Source organism: Gymnoscopelus microlampas, assembly GCF_963454915.1.
Source record: "Gymnoscopelus microlampas genome assembly, chromosome: 9".
Classification (NCBI taxonomy): domain Eukaryota; kingdom Metazoa; phylum Chordata; class Actinopteri; order Myctophiformes; family Myctophidae; genus Gymnoscopelus; species Gymnoscopelus microlampas.
Genome location: NC_139946.1, coordinates 21,263,858 through 21,281,856, shown reverse-complemented (window position 1 = coordinate 21,281,856; position 17,999 = coordinate 21,263,858). Strand labels below are relative to the sequence as shown.

Genomic DNA, 17,999 nt, shown 5'->3' with positions numbered 1-17,999 from the left:
GTGGGTCGGGACGGTGGCGTGTGCACTGGCCTTTTTGTTTGTGAAAGCTGATTAAAGTTCAGGACAGGAAGGGCCAGGTTTAGGGAAACAGGAAACCTGATGCAAGGAAACGGCCCACGTCACCAGCCAGCCCCCACAGCCACTGCTAAAAGTAAAATCCTGTCCCAGCGAAAGTATGGAGTCTTTACTCAAGTCCCAGATGAAACTTGTATTATTAACAGGTAAGTCAGCTTATCCGTCAGCCTCTCATACTAACTGTACAACAGCTATACTTGTAGTATGCCAGGCCTCCTATAGCCTAACAAGTACACGTCGTTGCTTTAGCATTTTCCACGTTAACTGTAATGTCTTTTTTTTGTGTGAACGGGACTGATGTGCCTTTGTGCTATGGATGATCGAAATTCGCTTTTTATTGTGATCGAGACATATTCTAAAATTATACCTATATAGGCCTACAGCTTAATGTACAGAGCATGTCAGTAACATTCTCAGGGTTGGATTCTCAATAGGTTAAAAGATAAAAAAATGGAAAATAAATACATTCACAAACAAGCTCATAGCGCGTCACTTCATGCCGTGCTATGAGCTTGTAGATCTGCTATTTTTGTAAAATCTTGAACATTTGTGCAAATCTTTGAATTTATACATTTTTTAAGAGAACAGGGGTCCCTGGAACTAGATATTTTCAGATGGGGGTAGTACATATAATTTTGGGGGTGCTTGACATGAAAAGGTCTGAGCACCACTGATATAGCAACATACATTTTTCAGAAAACTCTTAGGATTTAGAAGACATTTGTAGAATCCGCCTCAGGTCTTAATGGGTTAAAACATGTTTTGTAATGACAAACGCACTTTTGTTCACCAAGCATGGCTCTCCAGTCTGGTGGACCCATGCAGCTTCTATGACATTTGTGACTCGTGCCATCCGCTTGCTACATGCAAGGCCCTGAATGGATCAAACGATGCCTGCCTCTGTAACCATGGATACACCGGGGATGGAACCACCTTCTGCAATGGTGAGCATAAATATTAATATACTTTTTTGAATTAATGAGTTTGCTGTTTTCTATACATATATTTTGTAAAGCACACTGGCCTTCTTTTTTGTGGGAGCCTATATCGACATATAATATTTTAGCACAGCTTCCATGACACAAATATTCAGAGTTGCTCATACATGCAAAAAAGTTAAAGTTGTAATGTAAAAAGGAAAAAGGAACCTTGTGATTGCCATAGAGAAAAGGGTAATAAAGTCCCGGCCCTAGTAATAATAGGCTACATTTTAGAATGGCCTTATTTCAGTAAGCAACTTTACACTGAAAGGCATTAAAATATATGCCATGTATTGTTTAAAGTATCTTGTGCATTGAGTATTCTTAATGCATGCGTTGCAAGTATTCCAGAGCTGTGTTTCCCCCAAAACAAATCCTGGTGATAACACACTGTGATAAGGTTACTGTAAAATAAATTGTTAGATATTATAATGAGCTTGTTTGAATTTGTTATCATTGTATGTTTATGGCCAGTAGGAACCAGGAAGGCAAAATGTTTTCTATATGAAATAGAAGTTTGTAAACAACTAAGCTCTAGGCTTGTGCAGTACAAAGATGTGGTGCAGGCAATTCAAGAATAAGAAGGCAGAATATGCTTTATAGCTACCCCACATCAGGAGACTTCAAGATAAACCAATTTTCTACGGTTGTTGTGGCAACACAAATCAGTCGTTCCTCTGTGTGCGTTTGCCTCAAAACCTTTTTACAATGTTAATTGGATATGAGCTACTGAGATGTTGCTTTGAACACTAGTGTGTACACTGTGCAAGCTATGGTGAATCATCTCCCTGTATACACAGAATTCTAACTGGATTAAGCAATTTGACCGCAAAGGAATTAACAAAACAAGGACTAGAGATCTCTTGGGTTTTTTTCAAGTGTAGGCTACAATATAATTTTATGTATAGCAAAACTTGATTAATTTCACATTTCTCGTTCTGCTTCACACGATCCTGTTCATGTACATATTAATGTAACTTCAGACAACATTTTTCTTCCAACTAAATTTTTTTCTACTTCATGTCATCTTGTGTGCATAGTTTCTTGGGGACATGATTTGTTCTGTGGTGGTACTTTGTCATTAATTGTGACCACAAAACTAGCCGGACTCGCACTTTTTTTTTACTGTTTGATGACAAGATGTTGGCTCCAAAAACTCAACGCGCATGCGTTAATCAAAGAGAAAACATTACAGTGTAGAATACCCCTTTCTTTATCTTCACAGCGGTGGGTCAACTATATTTCACTTTGTCTTTCAGCCAGCATTGTTACTCTTTGTTATGTTTCTGTCCGGTTTTGGCTTAGAATTCCTGGAACCTTTTTTTTATATTTCCTGACCCCGATCACAATCATGAAGGGGTTCACATATTTCAAGGGCCCAAATGTAAATCAAACTGTCAGTAATATAAACAGCACAGCCGCTGATTTCTAAACAAAATGGTGTTATTAAATTAGAGATGAATGACCTTCCCATAAGTCGTCATTTCCCCCAAGTTTCAAAAATGAATTGAATTATTTTACAATAATTAAGTACAGACCTTCAAATTAAGCAATTACAATTTAAATTAAAATATTGCACTGTGTGTTATTTGATGCTACATTACCAATGTTTCAGGCCATAAAGCAGCAAGTGCCTTATTAAAAAGGTTGCTATTGAAAACAAACAAATGTAGAGTAAACCACTGGTTCTCAATGTCCGGTCCAGGGACCACCAGGGGGTCCAAATGGACCCTTACTGGTCTGTAACGCTGTGAGTGTATAAATGGAACCAAATGGACTCTTATGGGTCCATTTGGTATTTTACAGTATAGCTTGGGGTCCCAGAGATAACCCATTGTACGCATTTTGAGTTACAAATCCGTAAGTGTCCATTTGGACCGCTGGCGGTCCCCGCACCTGACGTTGAGAACCAGAGCAGGAAACTGTATAGCTCTGATATCCTACCCCAAGACAGAAGCTGACTGTCTGAAGTAGATCAATCGGTAACACTCACTCTTAAGAGCTCTTTCATCCAAGCAATGAACTACAAAAGCACAGTGAAGTCTACACTTAAGAAAAAAGAATAGAAAGGACAACATCAATCCATTTATATTATGAAATTCCTGCAGGTGTTGTGTTTGTGTGCAACAGCGAGGGGTTCAAAGGTCTGGAATGTCAGACGCTACTTCCCCTGATGAATATTGTTGTCACCTCCAATTCCGGGGGCAGAGGAAATCCCTTCCCGGATGGACTTTGCACACAAGGTGCAGCGGGGAGGAAGAGCACGGTGTCCATCATACCGGGACAAGAGAACACAACACAACAGTGGAAAGTTTTAGCAGGTCACTTCCAGTAACTTGGAAAATGAAGGTGCATTCAAAATGAAACTAGAGCAGCAGTTCCCAAATGACTATTAAACTTCCCAAACGCTGATTGGAGCAAAAGGCAACATCCGCAACAAACATTGTTTTTTTGTGTGTGTGCTTTCAGCTCATATAAAACAAACAATGACAAACAACTGAACAATTCCAAAATGTAAAATGAAGCCAGACACGCCTAAGCCAGAACGCCATAGTTAAGGCCAGGATAAGAACAAAAGTCCAAATGCAAGTCAAGATCAAAGCGCTTCTAATCTGTCACTGAAGAAAGTTAAGTGTTACTTGAGACCATTACCAGAATAACACAGCTGAATTGTATTGGAGTGCCGTCCATTTTGTCAAACAATACTTCAGAGTGGCTTTCAGTAGAATGTAGTCCAACATGTTATGTACTGACGAAAGATCAATGTACGCAGGGATGGCAAGTTTACTTTAGAAAAGTAATTCAGGGTTCAGATAGCTGATTACCCTCCTAAAACTGTATATAAATCAATTTGATTACTTAACCACATGAACTCTAGAGTCCCTATTCTGACTGGGCATGTCATAATAGGCAAACGTTTGGCGAAAACAGGCTAACCATCGCAGAAAAAAGACGATCTGAAAGATCGTCTATTTTCGGTGTGGGATAAAAATAACTTGACCCTGGGAGACCCCGATTAACGAAGTATAGGGTTATGGCGTTAATCAAGTTTTTATTATTTTTACCTGTTTCTTTCCCATGCTTTTCTCCTTGCTCTCCTTCCCTCTCTCACCCTTTTTTTCCTGCAAACTACAAATGGCAACAAAAAAAAATCACCCACTTCTTTACACCTGTAAACCTGTGATTTGACAATACAATGATTCTGATTCTGTAATGTAATGTTTTATGTTGTGTTTAATGTTGAGACAGTTGAAAAACTGAAAGCAAGTCGTTGTATGGGACACAGAAGAGAAGAAGGCTCTGGTGGGATTTGATTTTGGTATGGGTATCAGAAACAATACGTGGTATGTGAACAAATCAGTTGAGGTGCCAGGATGCCAACCCATTGTTATAAAAACGAAAACAAAACAGGAGTCGCACCCCCATCTCTCAAGTTGTTGGTACAAAAGACAACAACCCTGTATGCTGTAACACGTTACAGTACATATCATATCCCCTCTCTGCTCTTACTTTCCTGTCGAAATAAAGCAAAGCAAGAAAGCAAAGGCAAAAAGAAAAGAAAAATTCTGTTTTTTTTCTTTTTAAGAATAGTTATCATTTTATTTCCAAATTGGGGTTATATCATTCTGGAAAGAAAACTATTCATGTGAAGGCTGTTTCTACATGGCTTTCTCCTCCTAAGAACTAACCCAGTTTATCTTCTGCACTGCCCCGTCTTACTACAGATGACAACGAGTGCCAGAACGTGACAAATATCTGCGGGGACAAGGGGAACTGCACTAACACGGTTGGCAGCTACCACTGTACCTGTGTTCCTGGCCACGCGTCAACAGGAGACGACGAGTTCCTACCCAACGATGGCACCGAATGCATCGGTAATGTCACAATCAGAATCAGAACCACTTGATTTGTTGGATAACGATGCGCTGTGCTGCCATGCAGCGTAGAAGTCTCTGGCTGCCAGAGGCCCTTACAGTGTTAACAACATTGGATGATGACAGCTTTTACCAAGACTCACCACTTGTCTTTTAAACCATGCACAGTACAGGAGCATGGGGATATTTATGAATGTTTGATTCTATTTAAAGACGATTAACATATAAACGTATTACGTTATATTCATATTATTGAATATTCATGTTAGTAACACTTAAGTCCATTAAAATGACCTCCACGAGTGCGTGGCCAGTGCTCGTGTGATTTTGACTTGTTGGCAAAGGTGCAGAGATATGTTGACAACTGCAGTGGTACAGTATAGTAACAGTAGTGACACACATGGTACTGGCATAGCAACACATCAGATGTACAGGTCCACGAGACAGTGCAAGAAGACATACAGTATATCATTATATGCATTTAGACATCTGTCTTCAGTTACAGCTCGTATTTAAGTAATACGGCACAACTGTGTATAGGTTTAGGTGGCATCGTCATAATACTGTATACCCATACAGTATTGTTTGAAGGAATTTGGGGCATTTCTGTACTATTAAGTTAACTCTTAGTACATATTTTACTTGACAGAGCAGCATACTGAATAGTGTGCACTGCAGAGGAACAGTAGGTAATATAAAGCTGTAAGAGTGATCGATTTACAAGGTTCTACTTGGAATCCTTTTTGCCCCAATTCATCGTTGCCAATTCTCCCTATGTGTATAGTCACTGTCTCTGCCAACCCCCCCGCTTGATGGAGACCACATGTCTCCTCCAGTACACATGGAGTTACAAGCCGCTGAATTCTTTTCACCTGAGAGTGAGGAGTTTCACTGCTATTCCTCCCAGTTCAACCTCCTTAGTTCCACACCCATGCTGAACAACCTGTAGGATTCACTAGTGCAGCAACAGAGATTGCTTTCCCCTGCTGACTCCCCACCCGTAAATATGGCCAACTGAGTTAAGTTGGAGCGCCCGGCCAAGCTGGTGGCACTGTGGAGGAACTTAATCCCAGTCTCCATGGTGGTAGGCAGGAACTTTACAACTGTGCCCCCCAGACACATGGCAGAGTCTAGGTCTAGAGCAGGGGTCTTGAACGTTTTTCAGGCCAAGGACCCCTTAGCTGAGAAAGAGATGAAGCAGGGACCCCCCGACTACATATTGTATAAAAGTGTGTGGCAGATTAAACTTTTCAATAGATTTCATAGATAGCTTCATAGACTTGTTTGACAGCTCTATCGTTGTGTAGTGTTGTGTTGGATTGTGTATTTTCAGACAGTTAACCACTTAAACCCTCAAAATGTTCCCCTCAGAATAGGGATTATTTTAAAAAAAAGTTCCTATGTGAGCTTGTAGATTGACTATTCGCTGCTAATGTTCCCCACAGAATAGCGATTCTAAAAGAAAAACAGTTCCAATCAAACAGTTCCAATCACAAAGATTTGGCGCCCGCCCGCCTCTTGAAGACCCATGGTCTAGAGGATTAAAGTTACTAATCCCATATAAAATGCTTTAATTTGTTTTAAATGTTTGGCATCGATCATTGTGTGAGAGCGAGTGTCACTTCTTTCTTATAACAGTTTTCTCATTTTGAAATGGCATGTCTTCACCTGTGTCTTTCAGATATTGATGAATGTACAGAAGAACAGGTGTGCGGGTCTTTCTCTCAGTGCCATAACACAAAGGGATCTTTCTATTGCACCTGCCAACGAGATTACCTACCCAGTTCAGGCGCCAAGTACTTTCATCCCGACAGTGGTGCAAGGTGTAAAGGTGGGTGCACACATGTACAGTACATGAATGCATTCAATTAAGCATACAAATGCACAAAACAACACACACAGCAACATATACACATGCATATTGGATACATAATGACCTACACATACAGATGTACTGTACACACTCAAACACACACTCTCTCTCACTCACACACACACACACACACACACACACACACACACTTTTGTATTACTATACTTGTGAGGACATCGACATTTTAGGGCCGTGATTTTATGAATTCCATTTGAAAGCCTTTTGCCATTTTAGCAAAAGCAACGCAAGCATGAATCAGGCATAACTCCAACCTGAATCGTTTCGTAATTGTAAGCCTATACTCCCGAAATCATTTTGAGCATAGAACAACCATTTTTCTTGTGAGGACCAGGAAAATTGTCCTCAAAATGTCTTTGTCAAATTATTCTATATTCGTGAGGACATTTGGCCCTCAAAAGTATATTAATACAGTTGAAGTACACAAACACACTTTGTGTATCGTTTATTTTAAGTCCATCGGCCCTACTTTGTCATACTTTTAGTCATAAGACGCCACGCCCTATTTCTCTGTCCCTCCTTCTGTATCCAGCACCCACACATGCATCTGTATAGGTGCTTACGTAATCACTGTTATTCACTCACTCATACGCACACACACACACACACACACACACACACACGCACACACACGCACGCACATGCATGCGCGCTCGCTCCCTCAGGTAACTGAAAGGTTTGCCCCATGACGCAATGTTAGGTAAACGGTGCAATCCTAAATCTATGACAGATATGATTATCAGTGGAATCCAGAAATGACAGCAGTGACAGCATCAGTGGAATCCAGCATTGCAATGTCCTTTTCACAGTAGAATTTCCGAAAAATATATTTTCTAAATATCAAAGAATCCGTTCTTATGAATTGTTTTTGTTTTCATTGTTCCCAGAGCATCCCAAGATAAACTGCCATGACAGCGCCAGATGCGTCACACAGACTGTCAACAAAACCCTTGCATATGTGAGAACCTCTCTTATGTTACAGCAGTTGTTCTCAAAGTGGAGTCCAGGGACCCCCAGGAGTCCTAGAGGCACTTCCAGGGGGTCCCCAGCTAAATGTGGAACAGTTTAATTTCCCTATTCAGATCTGTTATCTCCTCATCTACAGTTGAGTATAGACTGTTGTAGAATTGTGTACTACATCTACACAATATAACAATAAAAATGTTCTCTTATGGCACAAAATATTTTCAAATGGGGGTCCGCGACTTAATACCTATCAATGTGGGGGTCACTGACATGAAAATGTTTGAGAACCACTGTGTTACAGTATTTGAGCGAGCACACCATGGTAGAACAAAACAAAAGAAAATATACATTCTGACACTGCCCTCTATTGGCAGGAATTATGTTGTGCCATAACACTGAACAGAATTCCTTTAACTTTGCGGATCCCACAAAAAGGATGTACTATAATGTACTATAAAGCAGATGGAAACTATAAAGAAGCTAAATTCCTTTTTAGTAATGCTGCCTTTTTTTCTGATGCATCAACATCTGTAGAGTTTTACTCCAGCATGTGCCTATACGCCGATACACATCTTCCTCTTTGGGGAGGTCTGCATGTCTGTTGCATTATTCAGATTTAATTCATCCTTATGTTTGTCCCCTGGGCAAAAGTAGCCTTTTGCCAAGCGATCATTGTTAAAAAAAAAGACATGCTCTTGCAGTTCATGACCTGCCCGGTTTAATGAGGTTTGAACAAGAACAACTTGAGTCGTGGTAGAAATATGTAGATGCTGATTAAAACAAAACTGCCTGTCTTTGATTTGAAGATGAGCACCATCACGGAGCCCCAGAGTCTGCTGGGGGAGATTGCCAACCAGACATCCGGCGCGCTGACCTCGGTGGAGGTGATCTCATACGTGGAGGCCTTGTCTCTGTCCACATCCCTGTTGAGGTTGGGGGGGAAGGATCTCGGCGCCAAACCATTCATCCTCAACTCGACCCTGACTGTAATCTTTTTTGTTTACTGTTCTTGGTCACATGCAGCGACGTTTGGAATGCTGCCTCGCCCGTGATTACACTTTGATTTAAGGTTTAGGATTACCATGCATCAAATATGATTACACATTGAGAAGTTTCAGCCTAGCTCTCTGATTGGTCAAAGATGTGTTCTGAAGTGCTGATCATTTCCATAAAGTTTTGTTTTAAAAATGTGTTCTATACATTGCTATGCAAAACATTTTAGTCAGTGGAGTACATTTACTCAAGTACCGCATTTAAGTACAACAATTTGTTTCCAATACCTTTGTATATTTACTCAAGTTAAGCTTTGAATACAGGACTTTTACTTGTAACAGTATTTCTACATTGTGGTATTGCCACACACACACACACACACGTTTTCGCCCACCACTGATTGTAATAACTATAGGGAGCTAGTTATGGATATTCCTGGCTTTATTCTTATTTGTTTTAGAAAAAAATGATGTCTATCAGCTAATTTGTTTCAATCCGTACACATGCATACACTAGCTAAAGATTGTAGGAATACACTTGTGGCTATTCACTGCTCTATGCAATCGACTGAGATGCTAATTGTATGGCTATTTATTCAGAGAGAGCATTTTATCTTATCTTTTTGTTTTCGACAGAAACTTGTGAGCGCTGTGAACAACTTGGTGGAGAAGGATGAGCTGGTGGCCTGGAACAGGATGAAAGCAGAGCAACGGGATCACACCATCACCAAGCTCCTGCACACAGTGGAGGAGAGTGCCCTGGTTCTGGCCAGCAGCTACAAAACTCCCACCGAGCTGCAGATCAAAGCCAGCGAAATGGGTGAGAGATCGTCATTCGTGCGGACAGTTCTCACTGGCGTTCGGGTGATATTAAATTGCTATTTCTGATGTTGCCCTCTCCGAATGTGGCGATATGTGCGTTTTGGATGATTATCATTTTTCATATCCTGTCATCGCCACCCCCCCTCTCCATCCCCACCCACCCACAGAATTGAAGCTCTTCACCTTTGATGTTCAGCAGACGCTGAAGCCTACGCTGTCCGTCTCCATGGGAGGAGATCATATAAATATAACTCCAAAGTCTACAACGGAGGAAGCTGGAAATGGTAATAATTAAAAAATAGCTGGATGGCTAGACAGACAGACAGACAGACAGACAAACAGACACTGTACTAAACACATATATTAATATGGATACTGTAGACAAAGACACAATGTAACAGATAGATCTAGATACTGTGAATAGAGTCATAATGAATAGATATATAGATACTGTGGAGAGGTAGATGTACAGTATAGAGTAGATGGATAGATTGACAGATAGGATACGGTAGATGAAGCTCAGTTTCTCTAAGCTCTCACAATGTCTGACAAATAAAAAGTTTGATAAAATGACAAAAAAAAAGTTACATCCCCTGTGTCATATCTCCTTCCCCTCCTCCTGTCCGTCAGAGAGCGTGTCGGTGGTGTTTGTGAGATATGACAGCATCGGTGACATCCTGACTCCAGGCACTGACCCAGGTGTGACTGACTACTCGCGCTCTGCTGCGACAGGGGAAATCACTGTCAACTCCCAGGTCATTGCAGCAGCCATCAAACCCACTGACGTGTACCAGCTTGACCACATTACCTTCACTCTGAGACACAACGAGGTGAGGTTTTATACATAGCACTCAGGGCTGACTACATCGATTTTTCATCTCCACGCTCCCTGTACAGCGATGTACATAACTTACTGCTAGAGTCCACTTTTTTGCCGCATGCTTGCTGAGCTAACAGTGTAGTTTTGCTTCAACCCCATGAGAAATTGTACGGGTAGGAAAGAAATCAAGTTTTGCTCTCTTTTTCAGCTGTCATCAATTAGAAGGGGATGGTCTCTTGACTAGTCCGTTGAGAGACATTAGGGTTTTCTCTTACAATGCACTTATTTGCGCCTACTGTGTAACAATCAAGAAAGTCTGCAGTAACTTTCATGGGACTTTTGCAACTGCTACCTCTGTACGTTAACATTTTATGTAAGCTAAAAGAAAAGGAGCGTGTCTCTTCTCTTCTCCGCTGCTTTAACCCAATCCTAATATTATTATGTGCTGTATGATGTAATTTGAAAAGCATTTTATCTTGTACTGCTCATAACATCCAACCAAGTTTGGAACTCCATGAAAACTCTGTCACGTATCCTGTTGACAGCTATCTGTGTCAATCCGGAGCCATCACTGCTCACTCTTTACTCTGGAGAAACGACTTTGTTATCCCATACTGGGATTCTGAAATAGCTTTGGCATCTGCAGTCCCCAGACAAGTAAAAGTTGAACGAAAGAGGAATATTTTGCACTAAAATGTGTGTATTTTAATTAGAGATCATAATAGAGTAATGAACTGTACAGTAAAATGAAAATCTATTCCTTATCGGACCCCTGGGGTCTTAGCTTTGCAGGGGTATTGTTGCTAATTGAATAACTTATTAAATGTTCCCCATTGTTAAGCTGAGTCATCATGAATGATCTAATGGGCCAAAGCTGGACCAGGATTCCTTTAATTACGCAGGTGGTCGGGCAGAGCTGGAAGTTACACACAAGGTTAAAAACTGGAACTTCTGAAATTAAACTATTCAAATAGCACTATACTGTAAAAGTGGGCACACACATCCCAAAAGAAAAGAAACACACAGGATGCTGAACAGAATGTATATAGTCCATAAGAGAAATAATACATAGTTTACAAACTGCAGGGCTCCTGTATCATATAATGTAATGCACCATAGAAAAAAGTGACATTTCTATGGTGCATTAAATGTGCTTTGGGTGACCTGCAGTGTGCGAACTGTATATTCTTTCTCTTTAACTAGTCCAACTGCAGCAATGCCTGAGGTATCAAGGGCCATGTCTACTGTACAAGGATCTCAACTAAACAAAGCAGACATCTCTTTATTGAGTATGCTTCAAGATCCTTCTTAAACAATCAAAACCCTAAGTAAGATTAGGTCCAACAGGTTTAATGTATTTAGCACAGTTAAAATTGCAAAACTAATGAAGGCTTTCTCATTCATTCTCTATCCCCACAAAGGCTGTACACGCCAAGGCTGACATGACAACGTGTGCCTTCTGGAAGTATGATCCCACCAGCCTTCAGGGTCACTGGGCCACTCAAGGCTGTGAGCGAGTTCAGGCCAACAGCACTGCTACCACATGCTCCTGCAATCACCTCACACACTTTGTCATCCTAATGTCCTCGGGACGGGCCAATGTAAGTGGCCATGTTTTAGAAATGTTATGGTTGCTCTGTTTTCACTGAGGCTATAATAGTAGTAGGTGGTTGCCTATCATCTTGATTTGTCTTGTTTGTTTCTTAGTTTTTATTTGTTTAAAAAGGTTGGCTGTTTAATGCATAATTTATACTTAGTTGCGCACCCGACACCGGCACGCAACTAAGTATAAATCAGGCTTTAGAAGCCCCTTGGGCTTGCACGAATAGTTGGTTTCTTACCTATCTTTCGAGTTTCTATTTTTCTTCGTCTTATTGGTGTTTTATCACTTTGTTTTGTGTCAATAAACTAAGTTTGAACCAAACAAAGAAAACTACCAAAGTCACTTAAAAGTATACTAGTAACTAGTAATACTTCTAAACCCAGTCATAACTTTGTGTTGCGATGCATTCTTAGATTGTAGAAACTTATATTTTGATGCCAATACTTTTCTACTTTTACTTAAATCATATTTTGAATGCAGGCCTTTTATTTGAAACAGAGTATTTTTTATACATCGGCATTTCTACTTTCAGTGCAGCTAAAACATTAAGTACTTCCTCCACTGCTTGTGCTCTCAGTTTGTGGCAGACAGCGACGTCCTGACAAAGATCACCCAGCTGGGGATGATCATTTCCATCATCTGCCTGTCTATGTGCATCTTCACCTTCTGGTTCTTCAGTGAGATCCAGAGCACCAGGACCACCATCCACAAGAACCTCTGCTGCAGCCTCTTCATGGCCGAGTTCATCTTCCTGGTCGGGATAAACTGGAACACCCATAAAGTAAGTTCAGCCGAGCGTTTCCAGAACACAGGTTGTGACTATGGGGAAAGTAAGAGTGCGATCGTACGTGTGTGTGTGTGTGTGTGTGTGTGTGTGTGTGTGTGTGTGTGTGTGTGTGTGTGTGTGTGTGTGTGTGTGTGTGTGTGTGTGTGTGTGTGTGTGTGTGTGTGTGTGTGCGCGTGCGCATGCTGTACTGGGCCATCTCCTCTGCATTTGATTACTTATGCGGTCAGTCATCCTTGCCTTGTTGTAATATTTCATAGTGGTCGGACTGTCTCCTGGCAGCATGGCGAGATAAAGACCTTTTTTCCCCATCTCTCTCTCTCTCTCTCTCTCTCTCTCTCTCTCTCTCTCTCACTCTCTCTCAGACTATGATATAATTTCAAACCGTACAGTAATTGCAAAATACACATCCAACACATCAACATAGATTACACACATTAACAAACAAACACAAAAAACAGATGTAGGCTTACATAAACTGCAACGGTAATTATTCTGACATATGGACTTCTTAAACTTGGCTTACTGATCCACTCTTGCCTTAATTCTCTCTCTCTCTCTCTCTCTCTCTCTCTTTTTTCAGCTTTTCTGCTCAATAATTGCCGGGCTGCTCCATTATTTCTTCCTGGCGGCCTTTGCCTGGATGTGCATCGAGGGGATCCATCTGTACTTGATAGTGGTCGGCGTCATCTATAATAAAGGCTTCCTGCATCGTAACTTTTACATCTTCGGCTATGGAAGCCCGGCAGTGGTGGTGGCCATCTCAGCGACACTAGGCTCCAAGTATTATGGTACCAATAAAGTGTAGGTAGATTTTTTTTTTAGTTATTAAAGATGTTCGGTCGAGATGTTCTATATCAGCGGTTAGTTCTCTAAAGCTTATTATCTCTGGATCCATTCCAGGTACAATGGTGTAAAAATCTAAACCAGCATACAGTATTTTAGTCAAGGTGGAAATCCAATCCCTACAATATTTTTAAACTTTTAAACTTTCTGTGTTGCGACATCCTCTGTCAATCAATGTGTGATGTTTTTTTGTTTTTTTTGTATTGCAGATGTTGGCTGAGCACAGAAAACAACTTCATATGGAGTTTCATTGGGCCTGCATGTTTGATAATTCTGGTGAGATCAGAAGCCTCGGTTGAATACTAAAACATTTATAGAATTAATCAGGAACGGATTGCTTCAAAGAGAATGAGTCATTTGAATTTCTGCGTCATGATTTGTTTTGCTTCATCCTCTACTCAGGTTAATCTATTGGCTTTTGGAGTAATTATTTACAAAGTTTACCGTCATACTGCTGTGAAGAAACCAGAGATCAGCCACTATGAAAACATCAGGTAGGCCTGAGTGTTTGTTGTATGAAAGGAGATCATAATGTCAAGAGTCCAGATCGATGTTTTGAAGTATTATTATTAGGGCATTATTTTAACTGCTTGCATTAATTACCATATCTCTTTGCTGCTTCACAAAGGACAATTTAACATCTACCCATAATATACTAAAGTCAAGGTAGAGTACAGCAGGTCAAAGGCATATCTGAAGAATTAAATTCATTATCTGCTAGATTATAGCATCATCTTGGAAGCATGTACTTAATATCAAATTAGTCGTTAGTCATTTGTTGCTTTAGAAGAAAGACACTTTCATCATGCAACCCAGACTGTTTTGAAGTCAGAATAATGACCTGTAGCACATGGTGACCACCAGGTCATGTGCCCGCGGTGCCCTGGCCCTTCTGTTCGTGCTGGGGGCCACCTGGACGTTTGGCGTGCTGCACATCCTACATGAGACCACTCTCACCGCCTATCTGTTCACCATCACCAACGCCTTCCAGGGAATGTTCATCTTCATCTTCCTCTGTGTCTTGTCCAGAAAGGTAAACAAGCCTACTCTCTAATGATGGGTCATCATTACTTTGTTTTGTTTTTCTGACATTGACCTGAACTAGGGATGCAACTATCGATTGTTTAAGAACATTATAAATGCATTTTACTGTGCAATTTAGTCATTATGCCAATTCCCCCCATATATTGTGTGTGGGGTTTGATGGGTCTGATGGACTGTGCCATGATGGACTGTACTATGAAAGTGCAACCGAAAGTGCGACTATGAAAGTGCAACCATTTGTAAGCTGTATATGTATCATACACTAAATTGTTGAAAAGATATATTTATTTGCATGTTGTTAAACCTCATATAAAGAAGCTAACAATAAAAGCCTGCCAAAGATCGTCGTTATCTCCCACCATCCTAATACTTGAGCATTTAAACTAAATGAAAAATAATATGTAGTACGTTTTAAAAATATATATATATTTAAATAAAAAATAAAAAAAATAAAAAAAAATATATATATATATATATATATATATATATATATATATATATATATATATATATATATAAATATATCCGCGATTTGATGTTTTACGGCACATTCTATCAGACTCACATACAGTACAGTCACTGTCAGTGCCAACCCCAAGCCTGTGCATACAGTGTAGACATTTTTGGGAGAAAATAAAAGGCCACTCGCGAGTCGCACCGGCACACACTATTCTGACCCTCCATAATCACACACTACAGCATGTTAATACCATGGTACCTGTTTAAATTCTACTGAAACTCATTATGCCATGAAGAAAGAGGTTTCCAGAGCATAGCTGTTTTGAATGCGATACAATTAAAATGTACATTTACAGGACAATATTATATCAAGTACAAGTACTATACTAGCGACTTCCTCCACTCATGATGTCATGATTATTAATACCCGTCCCAGACAGCTGCTTTTTCAGCAGTTATGGAGAACTTTTCTCATTTTAAGTAATTTCCATTGTTAAATATCTGAAATTGTCTGAAACTGTCCCTTATCTGTAGCCCTACCTTTAAGGGGAAACATACTTTACTATGAAATATCCAAGAATTCCATTCTAATCATTGTTGAGCAGGGCAGCGACAGTTTGGGGAAACAGGCTGATTACCGTTTTTGAGGTTCTGTGCATAAATTGGAATTGGAAAAACTCGGCATTTATCTTTCTTCTCCCATGTGTCTTTCCAGATTCAAGAGGAGTATTACAGGCTTTTCAAGAACGTGCCGTGTTGTTTTGAATGCCTAAGATGAACTGAAGCAATCAAAGCCCCTTCACCCTCCACTGCACAATAGTCAACAGCTTTGCAATAATCTTTATCTCCTGCATCTCAACACATCGTACAGCTGAAGAGATAAAAAAAAAATAAAGATTTCTAATTAGCAATTTTATGTAGCACTGGTAATATTAAATGTTATTGTTGTTGTCAAAAGCTGCCTTTCTATACACAATTTTATCAAAATGTAATGTTTAACTATTTTTCCATTGCTTTGTGATACAAGACATTTTCAAAATACAAAATAATTTTTTCTTGTATATTTTTGGGATGTAAAATTACCTTGCAATTATCTGCATTGCATTTCAGTTTTTTCATCCAGCCCATTTCATTGCTACTTGTTGATTCTTTGTTTGTAAAATTAAATTCTAAATTATTTAAATAAAACGTGGACAAAACATTTGCCATTTGTCATTTTAGGGCACGGTCACACCGAAGTTTAAGTCTTCCTATGAGGGCGGATTCTGCCAATGCTTTTCAATGGGAACGGAGCGGTTTGTTGCCATTTGCGGATTTCTGCAAAAACATGCTCTGTTCCCATTGAAAAGCATTGGCAGAATCCGCCCTCATAGGTAGAATTAAACTTCAGTGTGACCGTGCCCTTGTGGTGCATTTTTAACCTTCCTTGAAAGAGGACCACTACAGTAATTCATCTTTCACCATATGAAATACATGAGCTCATTTGGGATCACAAACCTTTATAAAGGCAAACAGCCCCATCTACTGGACACAGAGAGGAACACCATGGCTACATTGATAGCTTGATCCCAGGAACCGAGAAATTGGACTTCATACCTATGTTCCTACTATGAATAAATGTCTCTAGAACCATAATTATTATATTTACTAATAGGAGTCATTTATCTCCATTTAACCAGCTGCAAAAATACTATAACAATTTAGCCATTTAGCAGACTCGCTTACCCAAAGTGACTTATAAGTGCATGATAAAACTAAGCCAACTATGTTCTCTAGCTGTACCTGCACCCATGCCTACAATGTACTAGGTCTGCAACTATCAATTATTTGATTAGCAATAATTATATCGATTATATTTGATTAATCGAATAATAGAAAAGTGTGTTTATATACGTATTTATTCATCAACAAATTGACACAAAATAACTGAGTTTTTATAATTTACTACATAAATTGATTAGTCTGATTAATTATTTAAGGCCTATTTTATACTTCATTATACAACATTGCAGCACAGTAATTCTGAAAATAGCCAAATTACAGAGTTGCTATTTTCTGTATTTTTTTGTAATGTGTAAGTGTTGCACCGCCAAACACTACACTATTTCACATAGAGAAAGAATCTCAGGGTAACCTGGTGGCCACATCCAGCAAGGATTCACAGGAATAAATATCAGGCACTAGCTTTGACCCACAGTAAAAATAATTAAAAATAGGTAACTACAAATTAAGTAATTGGATTACATCAAGACCTCTGCCCAGATAGAAATCTAAACGTTATGATGTCAAGTCAATACATATAAAGATATATGTATATATAAACATACAAAATAAAGTAATCCCTTCACACACACACATACTTAAAATAAAGTCTATTAAAACTCCATCTATCCATAAATTCACATAATACAATGTCTAAATTCCTTGTGGTCATTACAAAAAACAAAAACATTGACACACCAGTGAAGCTGAAAGTGCAAGAATAAAACACCCCATTATTAGTTGATGCTGAAACAAAAAATAAGCGTAGAGGAAAATTAAGTAAAATGAGGCCTAAAAATGAAAGATGTATGAACGTCGAGAGAGCCGGCTCATAAGTATAATCACACAAGGGACTGGTGCCTCATGCAATCAGTAAGTAACCCAGAAAGACAGTAAGCAGTAAGAATAGGCACTCATACACGGCTGATTGCTTCCTGATGTCATCACCCTTCTGCCCCCATGTTTCAAAATTGCCGTCTCCTTCTCTCTGGCCCTCTGGGTTCTTTATCTTTAGTGGGCACTGGAGGCTGAAAAAAGAATCTCGCATGAAGAGGGACAATTCACCTCACTTTTTGACTGT

At 39.7% G+C, this 17,999-nt stretch overlaps 1 protein-coding gene across 1 annotated transcript; it reads left to right on the top strand.

Annotated features, from left to right (window-relative positions):
• The first annotated feature begins 138 nt into the window (after positions 1 to 138).
• Positions 139 to 16,349, top strand: adgrl4 (adhesion G protein-coupled receptor L4). The gene is made up of 16 exons (XM_084066673.1): positions 139 to 221; positions 870 to 1,019; positions 4,781 to 4,930; positions 6,612 to 6,761; positions 7,709 to 7,779; positions 8,594 to 8,773; positions 9,416 to 9,599; positions 9,769 to 9,885; positions 10,232 to 10,431; positions 11,843 to 12,022; positions 12,602 to 12,805; positions 13,392 to 13,612; positions 13,864 to 13,930; positions 14,057 to 14,148; positions 14,519 to 14,687; positions 15,873 to 16,349. Exons 1-16 carry the CDS (start codon positions 176 to 178, stop codon positions 15,933 to 15,935), a joined length of 2,244 nt encoding a protein of 747 aa, XP_083922799.1. The 5' UTR covers positions 139 to 175; the 3' UTR covers positions 15,936 to 16,349.
• Positions 16,350 to 17,999: the final 1,650 nt, after the last annotated feature.

Coding starts and splice junctions, on each gene's coding strand:
- adgrl4 (XM_084066673.1), top strand. CDS start 176: ATGGAGTCTTTACTCAAGTCCCAGATGAAACTTGTATTATTAACAG. Junction 12,806..13,391: donor TAAACTGGAACACCCATAAA/GTAAGTTCAGCC, acceptor CTCTTTTTTCAG/CTTTTCTGCTCAATAATTGC. Junction 14,149..14,518: donor AGCCACTATGAAAACATCAG/GTAGGCCTGAGT, acceptor GGTGACCACCAG/GTCATGTGCCCGCGGTGCCC.